Below are 14,166 nucleotides of genomic sequence, written 5' to 3'. Positions count from 1 at the left end.
TCTCTCTCTCAGTGTGTGTGTGTGTGTTTGTGTGCATACTACAGCACTCAAGTGTGACATTTCCAGTTCCTGTGCCCGTGTGAGTATGTGTACTAGTGTTCAGGATCCTGATAAATGGGAGGCATTTCATGAGGCATCCAATGGAGCTGTAGTTAAGGCAGTTATGACTCACCCACACAAGAGCTGGGATGGGACTCATATCCTCTGTAAGTGCAGTACATGGTCCTAAGTGCTGAACTATCTTTCAGGCCCATATTAAATTTATTTAAGGAAAACTTGAGTTTAGTTTTTCTGTTGACATGACCAATAATTGAAGCACAGCTCATGGATGGTAGTGGAAGAAGGATAAAAAGGTCAACACTGGCCTCAGCTACACTGTAAGTTCAATGCCAGCCTGGGATGTACAAGACCCTGCCTCAAAAACTACAAAGGAAACAAATCAAACGAACAGTGGAACTTAGGAAAAGAGCCACCAGTATTTAAATTTTACAAGTTAGATGAAACAGGAATCTTGATGATACTGTAACAGTGCTCACTGAGCATTTCACAAATGTTAGAAACAATATCAGTGCACAGTAGTTCCTAACACATCCCTGGGATCCAGGGGGCAGGGCGGGGTGGTGGTGGTGGTGTTACCATCTGTATTTTAGATTGGAGAACACAGAGGAGTCATATGAAATGTGAACCCCATGGCATGTGGAGTTACTTGAAGGCAGTCAGAGTGGCTGAGAATCCTTGTTCTAGTTCCTTGGTCTAGGAAATATACATGAAACATACTGTCTTCTAGCAAAGGGCTAAAGAAGACAGAGGAAGTGCCATCTTGAAAGAAATGTGGGAAGACTCCATTGGCAAGAAGAGCTGTGGAGTAAGCATTTTCCTAGGGTCAAAAATCTGTGCTCAGACTCCATTTTCCCTAGTCACTACACTGCTTTATAGGGCCAGTGTCAGAAGAAAGTGAGGACCAAGCTCTGAGTACTCAGAGACAGGCACAGGACCTCTTTGTTTTAGAGGTGAAGGCTCAGCAGGACCCCCACTTTGCTAGGTGAATTTAAAGAGGCTTTGCACTATGCTACAAAAACATTTTGCTCTGCCAACCTTCCTTGGATTTTGTGATCATTAATCAGGAAGACCCACTCCCATTGCTAACACTGAAAGCTCGATAGAGTTACTCACTTATGATCACCAGGATAATCATGAGAAGCAGAAGCACAACAGACACGGAGATGCCGATATAGAGGCCCTTGACGTGGATCTTCAGGGGGTTTGGTGTGGGGACCATTTCCTAAGGAAACATCAATCATTGAAGAGGCACCAAATGAGATGAGTAGAAAACACATCCTGACCCTCAACCTAGACTTTTCTCTCCATTTTCTGTGGCTACTCTATAATATGCAAGTAAGTGGGAGTGTGCACCTGGACTCCATCAGAGGCAGAAGACCATCTGAGAGTTCCAAGACAGTCTGGTCTACACAGCAGTTCTGGGACAGCCAGGGCTACATGGAAAGACCATGTGTTTAAATAAAATAGAACATGCCAGTAAACTCAAACATCCTGAACTGGTACTAAGCTGTGCAATGCTAGACAATGCAAACTTCAAAGTGTCTAAGAGAAGGATGAAAACGTTTTCTATTTGGTTTGAGGTGACAGCATGGTTGTTTATCTTGTGAGGGATTATATCTGCATTAATATTCCTAGGTTATTTCTCCATTGAGAAAAACAATGGCTCCTATCTAAGTCAACACTTTGATGTTGCCCATATGTGCTCATTTGCTGAAACTGGTCTTTCCTCACAGATCCTAATTGTCTTATAAAAGACAATTCTGGATTCTTCTTCTTCTTCTTCTTCTTCTTCTTCTTCTTCTTCTTCTTCTTCTTCTTCTTCTTCTTCTTCTTCTCTCTCTCTCTCTCTCTCTCTCTCTCTCTCTCTCTCTCTCTCTCTCTCTCTCACTTACTCACTCACTTTATAGCCACAGGCAGCCTGGAGCTCTCTATGAAGACCAGGCTTGCTTCTAATGCTGAGATGCACATGCTTCTGCCCCCTAATGGGTAGGATTAAAGCCATGGATCCCCATGCCAGGCGAAATCTACATCTTTATAAACCATTCAGAGGAAGCTGCTCCTGGATGCAGCCTGATTAACACCATGTGATCAGACAGAAATGCAGAATCTCCCCTAGTGCCCTGGTGCAGGTAATTAGGGATCACCACTTACTGGAATAAGCAGGAGACAGGCTGGGTAGCAGGTGAGGCCCCTCTAACAGCTTAGCACTCATCTACCAACCCTAAACAGAGCCCATGGGATGGGTTTAACTACAGGGAAGTGGAGAAATAGAGACCAGGTCTTTGACCCTGTATGAATGAGCCTTGTCTCTGGAGTCACAATCCCAGCTCCTCTGCCTCGTCAGGGAGACCATGGACAAGTTAGTTAAGCTCTGTGAGCACTGTCTCTATGTCCTCAAACATGTTCAGCTGGAAGGAGAATTCTCAGGTTCTTCTTGACAAACACTGTGGGGATATAAAGTAATGTTCGCTGTTTTTTGAGACAGGGTCTCCTGTATCCTAGGCTGGCCTGGGACTCACTATGCAGCCAATATGATGGACTTCTGATCCTCCTGCCTACATATTCTGAGTGCCTGGATCACAGGCAGGTCCACCATGCCCATGTGGACATTTACTTCATAACATTTTCCTGATTATGATTTCCTGATTATGGCAGCAGTAGCTATTCTTTCTCATTTATCTTCCCATATGTTTTTTTCAATCTCTTCATGAGATAGAATCCAGGAAGTTAATCTACAGGTTTAAAATGTATAGTGCTGTTCCTAAGCATGGGGGTGCACACCTGTAATCCCAGGACTTGGGAAGTAGAGACAGTAGGTCCTGGAGTTCATGATCATTTTCAACTCCATAAAGAATTTGAGGCCAGCCTGTTCTCCAGGAGCCCCTGTCTCAAAAACAAACAAACCCCCAAACCTAGACACAAGCACACAAATGTATCTCTGTGCACTGTTCTCAATGCACCTAGAGCCAGATTGACAGCTTCAGAGATCAGATGTTGCTATTTCTTGTTTTGTATTTAATTCTAAATTATTTCTTCGTTCTGGTAAAGATGTCTGCACTGCAGTTAACCAAGCTCAGGTACAACTTCACCATGCAGGATTGTGTTAAAAAACAGTACAAGTCTGCTTAATTAGCAAAACTTTCAACATGGCATGATAGTTTCTGATACTGCACTAGAATACAAAAATATGTGTTAATTTATTCTCCTCTAGTTAGCTCATTCTTTTTATTTTAACCATAGAAAATCAGTCATTTTGTTTTTCTCTGTGTCCTTACCTCCCTCCATTGCTTTGTAAAATATCTTTTATTGGATATCTCTAACAAAGTTGCTTCCTAACACCCTTTTTAGAGTCAAATTCTTCTCTTCTTTTCAATGTATTTATTATCATACATTTAATACTGTCTGTCTCTCTGGGATCTTTTTTTCCCCCAGAGCTGAGGACCGAACCCATGGCAAGCACTCTACCACTGAGCTAAATCCCCAATCTCCTCTCTGGGATCTTTGAGACATGGTATCGCTTTGTAACTCAAGCTGACCAGGTAGTCCAGGCTATCCTGAAACTTGGTATCTTCTGTGTCAGCTTCCTGAATCCTAAGATGAAGGAATAAACTACTATGCCGGACTCTTTTTCTTTTCTTCTATTTTTTCTTCTTCTTTTGAGACAAAAGTCTGTGAACTAAATTGATTTACAAAGTCTTTAAATGCAACATGATTCCAGGAAGACAGACAAGTGAATCTCACTATTAACACAGGGAGGGATATGCTTACAGAGTGATTATTCCAAGGGCGCTGTAAAGATCTCACAGTATCGGTGTAAACTGCTCAAAAAGAATGAAAATTGTCATTAGAAAAATGTTTGATTTGCATTATAGACACCACACATATTCACAATAGCTTCTATGATGGATTGAAACTTAAATAACATGATCAAAAATTACAGACACACAGAGATCACAATAAATACTAGTATTTTGCTAAATTTATCTAGGAAGTTGTATATCTTAACCTTTCTGTTCTGGCTTTATGGAAAACTCTCTCCTCTCCTCATCATCCTCCTCTTCCTCCTCTTCCTTCTTCTGCTCCTGCTCCTCCTCCTCCTGCTGTTCCTCTTCCTCCTTCTCCTTCTTCCTTTCTCTCCTTCCCCACCACCCTCTGTAGATAAAACATGCAAATGTCGGAGTATATCTACAAATTTAAGGGAACCAGAGCATTTAGTTTTGGAACAGTCTAAGGTCTCACCTTATCTATACTTCCATATTAGCTAAGGATGGTAAGTGCACAAAGATCATATACACACTGAAAGGTCAGGATGACTCTACTCAGAATCAGTGGAACTACCACGACATCCATAACAGCTTGTGTGTATTCTTATCCAATATGTCAGTGTGCCTTCGCTTGGATCAGAACTGCTTCAGCAATCACTTATAATATCACCCACATGATGTGAAGATTGGGATTTCATATGGCAGGAGAGTCACCAAACTCCATTCACATATTGGGGTGTTTCTGACATACCTTTTTTTAAGAACAAATTATAATTTTTATGCTTTCTAAAATCTGTATGTACAGCATTCTCATTCTGCTGAATTACAGCAATAAACAAATGCTTTACATCCTAACAGTAAGCCCCCCCCCCCCCGGTTTCATTTTATTCTTGAAAAAGCACATGTCAGATGATTACACAATTGTAATTTTAGCAAATGACAGACATATTTGCTGGCAGCACACACATACAGGATGCCCAAACAGTGAGTGGAAATAGTACAGGTCTATGGAAGTCCCAGTTACTGACAAGGGCTTTGACCAGCATGAGTGAAGTTGGATGACTCATAGGCCTCCTCAGTCCTCACATTACAGTGCTTACATTTTTACTCACTGGAGGCTCACTTCTAAGGAGCCAAAGGCAATTACTAGGTTTAGGTACCATCTACAGTCTGAGCTCTGTTTGTGACCTAGGACCTTAAGCAAGACCTTCCAAGTACAAGAGTAAGTGACTCAAATATGGAAAAAGATAAAATTTTAATTCAACACTGGCAAGCATTGTGGTAACCACCTTTTATCACCAGAGGGAGAGGCAGAAAGATCTCTGTGACGTCAAGGCAAGCTTGGTCTACAACATGAGTTCCATACCAGCCATGTTAAGATCCTATCTCAACAAAATAAAACTCAGAGAATACTGCCCCAGCTGGTCACATGATCATGCCAGCTGTCACTACTTTTCTAAATCTCTGTTTTCCATGAAGTCAGTAACTTGTCCATGTTCTCCAAACTATGCCCATGATCCCATCCTCTGAAGCAGACAGAAACGAAGCATTGAAAAGTTCTGTCAATCCTGAGAGATCACACAGTTCTCCAGTGTATGCAGCTGCCTGGAACAAAGTGGTTTTCTCAAAAATCCTATTCTCCAAAATCCCAATTATATCCTAAAGCCCTCTGTAACCTCAGCTTGTAGCCCAGTCCCTCAGAGTCATCCTGGTTGATGTACCCACAGGCCAATGAGAGGCAAGGAAATCAACACCTCCCATCAGATAGCAAAAAACAAAACAAAACAAAAAATCGGTGACACTTGGCTGCTCACAGAATCCAGCCTTAACCTCAGGGGCTGGATGGGTTGCAGCAAGCTTTATGTGTCTCTAACTGCTACTTTATCTTCCCTCCTGGATGTAGAAGATTTTGACCCATCTTGTCTTTGGATGTCAATCTTTTTCCCATCTCTAAAAAACTATCCATTGCTCTTAAGTCTAAATTCATTTCTGTGGGAAATCGAAGTATGAACTTTAGGGTATCAGCCAAAGCACATGCATAAAATTTATTTTACATTAAATTTCATGTATATGCATATGCCATCTGTGTATGGGTTTCTGCACTTAATTGCAAAAGCTTATGGAGACCATAGGTCTCAGATCCCCTGGAAGTACAGGCATTTGTGAGCTGCTCAACATGGGTGCCTGGAACCAAATCAGGATGTCTTCAAGAACAATACTTGCTTTTAGCTATGGTGCCACATCTCCAGCCCAAGCTTGAACATGCCACCTTTCCTAAGGACTTTAACTCTAATGTGTAAAATCATCCGTATAAAAAACATATTTTTGAATTTTCCTGTTTCACAAATAATTAAAGATCCTTGAAGCAAAAGGGAGACTTATGGAGTCTTCTTCAGTGAAGATTTGAATATAGGGCAAACCTTCCAAACATAAATCTCAGAGCCCATGGCAGAGGTCTGACCCTGGAGTCAGAAGAGCCAGCTTCCAACGCAAGTGAACAGGGACAGAGTCTGAGCCACTTTCTGTCTTCATAACTTCCACCATGAGCTTTCTGACTCTGTCAGTTCATGTGACTATAAAATATGAACAGTGTTTGAGAATTAAGCATAGCATCATGAAGCAAGTAGCATACTGCCTGATGCTCATGAAATACCAAATGATAGCCTCCCTGAACTATGGCCTCAACTGGATGGCCCAATTCCAGAATGGATGTAAAGGGTCAAGAGTCTCCCTACCCTGACCCTAGTTCTCAGTCATAATTTAGTTTTTCTATCAGAAAGTCATGTCCAGCTGGACCAGATTCCCACCATCCTCATCAGCTATCCTAGATCAATTATCCACCTGTTTGGCTAGTAGTGAATCCTCAGAGACTCTCATATAGAGAGACAGGTGTACTCCATGTTCAAATTTTTACAGCAGAGCAGAGGGCACATGTAAAAAGTTTGGAGAATCACAGGCATTGTGAAGTCATTGTTTGGAACCCATCTATAACCCTTCACCTAGATCATACTTATGACTGCCTTGCTGTCCAGTATGTCCTGCATCACCCCATGAAAAGGCCTCTGATTGCTGAAGCACATTGGGTTTTACCTGGTTTTGGAGTCGGTGCGTTTGCTGGTGGTGGAGGAGTAGAGGTAGAGATTCTGGTTGATTTTAGAGCATTTGTGGGTCTTGTTGAAGAAGTTGTGTGTTTTGTGGTAGTTGTGGGTTTTCTGGTTGTTGAGGGTCTCCTTGGAGTAGTTGTGGGTTTTCTGGTTGTTTTTGGTCTTCTTGGAGTAGTTGTGGGTTTTGTGGTAGTTGTGGGACTCCTTGGAATAGCTCTGCGTCTCTTTGGAGTAGTTCTGGGTCTCTTTGGAGTAGTTCTGGGTCTCCTTGGAGTAATTCTGGGTTTCCTTAGAGTTGTTATGGGACTCATTGGAGTAGGTCTGGGTCTATTGATAGGTTTGAATCCACCTGTAAGTCTCCCTGAAGAACTTGTTGGAACTCCTGAATTTAGAAATCAATGTGAAAGTAAGGGTCAGCCAAGCAAGAAGAAAGAAGAGCCTTCCCTCTACCCACTCTCTAGCACACCAGGGAGAGGCTGTCCCCAGAGAGGCTCGTTTCCTGCACTTCTGTTTTTTGTCATTGACCAACTAGGACTGGGCAGGACAGGGCCCTGGAGATAGGCTCATCAATAGGAGGCAGCTGCACAGAGAACATGGAGATGAGAACAGAGTCCATGTTCCTAAGGACACACTGTATAAATAACAGGGGTCAGATCCTCAGATGTCTCTAAGCATCTCTGTGACACTGAGAGGGTATGGGGGACTGGGACTGCTCTCAGTGGTGACTGACTTCATCCACAGACTACAGACTCAGTGTGTTCAATGCAGTCAGTTCTGAGAGGACACACCATAGAGCATTGCATCATAAGGCTAACTGGGCTAGCTGGCCAACAGGAGTTCCCTTGCAAGGCCCAACACTAAATGATTTGCACATTTGAGTAGAGAAGAGACACAGCCATTTATGGTTTCTTCCAATCTAAGAGAAACAGTGTGAATATTCCTTATCCAAAAATTTTTGGTTCCAGGAGTTTCAGAATTTGGGTAATTCTGAAAATTTTGTAAAGTTTACATATAGCTTACCGACAGGCCTCAAGTCTAAATGTGGATAGATGTAGCATTCATATGCATACACTTTATATACATAGCTTATAGGTAGGTTTATAAACTATTGATATTCTGTGTATGAATACTTCATGGCTTTGAATTTTCCAGGTATATTACCAAGGCAATGCCCAAGAGGTTTCAGATCTTGAAGCACTGCAGATCTGATATTGGGACAAGGCAGTTTTAATCTGTAATTCACAAATTTAAAAAAAACCCACAAGTGCTGTGTGAATCCAAACGGCTTACTAGTGTTCTGAGAGTGCACAGAGATCCCAGACTGGGGTTCAGGGAAGAGAGTGCTTGGAAGCACAGTCCACGGGGAAGTCCGGAAGGTACACACAGTAATTTGGTCAGCTGACAGTTTCCACATAAGCAGCTTCTGTCCATCTTAACTCTGCCAACTACAAAATAAAACCCCAGGAACTGGGGTCAACTCCTTTGAACACTCCTCTTTAATGGATGTGATGTCACTCAAATTGAGAGTTTTTTGTTTTTTGTTTTTCGAGACAGGGTTTCTCTGTGCAGCTTTGCACCTTTTCTAGAACTCACTGTGTAGCCCAGGCTGGCCTCGAACTCACAGAGATCGGCCTGGCTCCGCCTCCCAAGTGCTGGGATTAAAGGCGTGCACCAAAAGAAATGTGTTCACTTGTTACATGCAGGAAACTAGTGAAAGCAGAGTTCAGCCTGCTTTTTAAATTTAAAAAAAATTGTATTTCTGTTGCTCTCCCTATCTCTGTCTGTCTTCTCTCTACCTTGTGTGTGTGTGTGTGTGTGTGTGTGTGTGTGTGTGTGTGTGTGTGTGTGTGTAATTTTCCATGGCCAATGTGTTAAGGTCGGAGGACAACTTGAAGGAGTTGGTTCTCAACTTCTACCAAGTAGGCTGCAAGAACTGACCTCAGGTAATCAAGCTTGACCAAGGCACTTTTACCCACTGTTGTGGCTTGAAAGAAAATGGCCCCCAAAGGGAGTGGCACTATTAAGAAGTATGACTTTGTTGGAGTAGGTGTGGCCTTTTTGAAATAGGCGTGGCCTTGTTGGAGGGAAGTGTGTCACTGTAGAGGCAGGCTTTGAGATATCCTACCTATGCTTAAGCTACACCCAGTGAGACAGTTGATTTCCTGTTGCCTGCAGGTCAAGATGTAGGACTCTCAGCTCCTTCTCCAGAACCATGTCTGCCTGTGCATCATCATGTCACACCATGATGATAATGTAAGCCACCCCAATTAGAAGTTTTTCCTTTATAGGAGTTGCCATGGTCATGGTGTCTCTTCCCAGCCAGCAATAGAAACCATAGCTAAGATACCCATTGAGCTGTCTCACTGGCCTTCAAGCCCCTTTCCTATAGAGGGCCAGATAGTAAGTGTCTTGGACTCAGGAACCGAAGCATAGGTGCTCCAGAGCAAGCACTCATGTCAGTCAGCTTGAAAGTCACTGCTGATAACTTAGCAAGGAGTGGGTGTGGCTGTGCTGCAATAAAACTATTCACACTATTGGTTTCAAAATATCAGATTGTTGAACCAGTCTAACATGTTGGCAGAGGCCTGGGCACAGTACACACCCTCCCTGGAGAACATAAACCTCTGAGGTGGAGAGAAAAGCAAACGTGAACAATCTAGTCAGATCACTATGAGAACAAGGCCAGGAAAGAATCACCAGCTCAGGAGCTTTCCTTCTCTTGCTCTGGGGCATTTTTTTTTTCTCCCATGTAGGTGGGAAAGGCTAAAGGAGCTGATGAGGGTCCCAGGACACCTTAAGAGGAAGCTCCACGTGTTAGAATCACAAATTATTTTTTAAAAAATGGTGGTTAAAAGATAAAGCAGAATGTCATTTTTGAACCCCTTGACTAGCCAGAGGACTTTTAAACACTGGCCTGTAAAATAATTTCTATGCTTGATAACAGCTCACTGTAAAATATTCAAGCAGCTGTACGTTGTAAAATAGGCTTTTGATCCCATGGGTCAAAAGATAGGCAGTTGGTTCTGTGAGTTAGGCTAGTCTGATCTACTTGTAGAGATCCTGACCATCTATACGACATGGTGAGATTCAATGTCAAAAATAAATAGATAATAAATAAGAAAGTAAGTAAAAAACGGCAGAGGCTGAACAATTACAAAATGATATTCTGGATTTTAAAAATTGGAGGCAAGTTAGAATGGATGTATATTGTCAGTGTAAGCCAAGGAGATCAGGGAATATCACCAGAAGTTACATCCTCATGATTCAGCTCCTTCTATGAAAAGGATGTTCACATCAAAAAGGAAACTCTAATGATTTAAGAACTGGGGCTTTTATGAATTTCTCACTAGTAATCACTGAACAGGTGTTGGAAGAGAAATACTTTCCCTTGTGGTCATTTTTGTGTATAAAAATTTTGTGACATGATGTGAGGACTATTGTTAAAGCTGAAGGCAGGGCAGACATGGAGTGGAACTTTCCATCTATGATGTGACCTGCTCTCAGTAAGGTCAGCTGACCCTCGTTGAAGCCAGCTCATCTGCACAGCAGCATCCTGCATTGCGTGCTTTTCAGGTCAGAGCAGTTGTGCTTGACAGTATTGAAGAGAGGTGTTTTGGCAGGGTGTGGTAACCAGCGCCCCCAGTACTTGGGAGTCAGAGGCAGGTGGATCTCTGTGAGCTCCAGGCCAGCCTGGTATGTAAAAGGAGATCCAGGACACCCAGGGCTGCACAGAGAAACCCTGTTCAAACAAATAAACAGAAACAGGAGTTTCAGTATCACAAGACATTAACTCTGAGGCAGAGGATCCCTTTCATTCAAATCACTTTGGCCTAAATGAAGATCCCCACAGACAGAGTGGAGGCAGTTTCATGGACCAACATGACTGTCCCAAGTACAGTTAGGGCCTGGGTCCTGACTTAACTCATGATCTTGATTTAAGGTTGACTTTAGGGCTTAAACAAATAAATAAACAAGTTGGTGGTACACAACTATGTTATCAGGACCAGAGTGCTATAGGCTGGAGAACCAGGAGGGCATGGCGATCAGGACAGCCTGAAATACATGAGACTGTGTCATTAAAAAAAATAATAAAAAGCAAGTGTTTAATCACAAGCATGTTTATAAGAACCTTTGTTTCCTTGTTCTGGGAAAAGAACAAATTACTAGCAAGGCAACAAGGCACACTTACCTGGTTGAACTTGCAGTGAGGTGGTCAGTCTCTGTACACCATTCCATCCCTTCATTTCCACCCGACAGCAGTAGAGACCACTGTCACTCTCAGTGACATTCTCTATCGTCAAGGACACATCACCTTGAAGAAGCTGCCCCTTCAGCTGGTAGCGATTGTTTGTCTGAGAGTACATTCTGTGGCCATCAGTCCAGATAAGTGTTTGTCCACATGTGTCAGAAGCACATGCCCCTCGGCCCCAGCACATGGATGAGAGTCCCTTAGACACTGGATAAGTACACGGCAGTGTCACAGGGTGACCCATCACTCCATGCACTTGTGGGAAAGAATCCACGGCAGCTGTGATCAAAAGGTGGAATTGGAGAATGAGCACTCAGCAGTTTCCTACAATTGATTCTACTTCTTCGTTTCTTTCCCATTTTCCCTTTTTTGGCTGCAGAATAAACCTGGGGCATGAGAGGTAAGTGCTCTATCACTGTGCTCCAGTGCCAGCTCCTATTTGCATTTCTCTTTGTAGAGTTTTCATAGCTTAACCTTTTCACTCTAAACTCTTTTCTGTTAGCTTATTCTTCTTCAGTGTGATTATGTAATGGTCATGTGTGTGGATAAAGCAACTTACTGCATTGTATTATATTCACACTGTATCTTTTTAATTCTTTTTGTATTTATTTCCCTTTCTCTATTTCCTTCCTTTCTTTATTTTCTTTCCTTCCTTCCTTCCTTCCTTTATTCCTTCTTTCTCTCTTTCATTCTTTTTTTTGAGACAAAACTTACTAGGTAGTTCTCACAGGCCTAGAACCCTCTATGTAGAATAGGCTAGCACAAAACTCATAGAGATCCACCTACCTCTACCTTCTGACTGCCAGGATTAAAGGCATGCATCACCATGCCTGACCTGTTGGTTTGTTTTTAGACAGGGTCTTGCTCTGTAGCCCAGGCTGGCTTGTACTTTTACAACTGCTTTCCCAGAAGCTGTGCATGATGATGGGTGTCTGTCAAACTGGAATTCGAAGGTGAAGTCAGGAAACAAGTGCGTTCAAAATCAACCTGAGCTTATGAGACCGGCTGTCATTGCTACTGACAATGAAATCACCGACTTTAGCCACCTCTCCTGTGCAAAGAGCAGGGCCCAGGTTTCGGTTCCAGCACTGTGGGTTAAAGGCAGAACTTTACCAACTTCAATATCAGTTTTCAGAATGGCTTATGTTTACTCACATGGTTTTCGTTGGTTTTTTGAGACAAGGTCTTGCTATGTAACCCTTGACTGGCTTCAGTATTTAGTAGTCTGTGTGTAGAACAGGCTGCCTGAATTCAGAGATCTGCCTGCCTCTACCTTCCCAGTGCTGGGATTAAAGATGTGCACCCCCAGGGCAAGCTCAGAGTAGCTTTTGTAATACCATCAGGAGGACTGGGGCTTTAGGATCAGTTCTTTAAAAAATTAAGGAAAAAAAAACTGAACAAGGATCCATCTTACATGTTGGTAACATTCCAGAAACTGAACAACATTCACTTGTAAAGTGAGACCACAAAATTGCAATGTTAAATCAAGAAATAAATCATACAGCTTTTAACCCTAAAAGAATAGTTTTAATATGTATCTGTTGAGATGATGGATTAAATGTTTCCAATTGCCTCCAGTAAGGGAGAGCTGAGGGCTGAAGAGCTCAAGAGTACCAGGCTCTCCTCACCCATGATCCCCTGGCTGGATCCCAGCACAGAATAAACAAATAAGCAAACAGCACAAAACCGTGAACTGCGAGATCCACTCACTAGTCACCTATATTCAGGCCTAGGTCATGAGTTTGGGATCTAGTTGGAGAAAGCACGTTTCTTGTTCTGTAACATTAGTGCTGTAACAGGCTGTAATATATCTCACTGGGACACTAATCACTTGATTTTGCCTAATACTTTTTTTAGGATCACAAGTAAAACACATGCTATCATAAGAAAATTATAGGAATATGTGATAAGAATTAAGAACCTTCCACAATCTCACTTCCTAGAGGTTATATTGTAAAATTTGGAATATATAGCAGGTGTAGAGCTCACAACTATAATCTTAGCTGTTGGGAAGCTTGAGGTTATTCTCAGTTGTCTATAGTGTGTGGAGGCAGCCTAGGCTACCTTAGACCTTGTCTCAAAAGAATTAATATTCAATTCACTATCTACCCCTACATCCTAGAATTTTTTCAGTTAGGAATTTTTAAGTTAAATAATTGAAAGTGAATGTCTTTTTCTTTTTAAGGTATATAGGCCAAGTGAAGGTTTGGTGCTCTTTCGTGTCCTTTTTTCGGCCCCCAGACTTTGACTATAGCATGCATGTACATGTACTCACCGTCACTTGAATGTAACATGCATGTACATATATTCCCCCCTTACTTGACGGACTTGTGGATCTTATTTTTTAGTCTAAATTTTGAAATTCCTGTAGGTTAAGAAATTTCTCTGGAGCTGTCATTTCATGCTGTTTTTTTTTAATCACTACATAGCCTGTAATACAGAGCCCAGGGAAACGTGTCCTCTGAACCTCTGTCCTCCTAGCCATCCCCCAGTTCACCTCTCACTTACCTGGGAGAAGGATTAAGAGGACTGAAATGAGGACTTGAGATCGCATCATGATGTTGACCTGAAGGACAATGAGAAGACACTCTGGTTGGCTGTCACTCAACCACACTGTGTCTGAGAAGGTCTCTCATCCTGGATGTATGAATCTCATAGGCCTTTCTGCTAGGGCCCCCTGTCTTTCCAAACAGCCTCTTCTTCCCAGTCCTTCCCCACATATGGCCATCAATCTCACCACTAGTCTTGGCACAAAAAGCTGGCAGACAGAGAAAACTTGAAGGCAGAGATAAGAGTGTGTTACCTCCCTTGAGAGAACCCTAAGCAAGGACCAGTCTTCCAATGGCGCTGCACTTGGCCTGTGGTGGACTCAGGGCTGTTCCTGCTCAGCAGTCACAGTGGTTGGTCCCTAAGCCCCAATCAAGTCCATTATTAGTATACACGGACAAAGAAGAACGGAAGTGTTGTGTCTACACACATTGTCCCATAC

General features: G+C 42.5%; 1 protein-coding gene across 1 annotated transcript; it reads right to left on the bottom strand.

Moving 5' to 3' along the window:
- Positions 1-1,173: 1,173 nt before the first annotated feature.
- LOC114689256 (hepatitis A virus cellular receptor 1 homolog) lies at positions 1,174-13,738 on the bottom strand (the record flags this gene model as incomplete). Its single annotated transcript, XM_037201842.1, has 5 exons — positions 13,686-13,738; positions 11,118-11,456; positions 6,915-7,310; positions 3,829-3,878; positions 1,174-1,282 (listed from the first exon to the last, which is right to left on the bottom strand). Coding segments are annotated over exons 1-5 (943 nt in total), but the record flags the coding sequence as incomplete, so codon positions are not given.
- Positions 13,739-14,166: the final 428 nt, after the last annotated feature.

This window comes from Peromyscus leucopus, unplaced genomic scaffold, assembly GCF_004664715.2.
Source record: "Peromyscus leucopus breed LL Stock unplaced genomic scaffold, UCI_PerLeu_2.1 scaffold_1610, whole genome shotgun sequence".
Lineage (NCBI taxonomy): Eukaryota > Metazoa > Chordata > Mammalia > Rodentia > Cricetidae > Peromyscus > Peromyscus leucopus.
The sequence above is the reverse complement of the archived record's forward strand: the minus strand, read 5'-3'. Positions and strand labels throughout refer to the sequence as shown.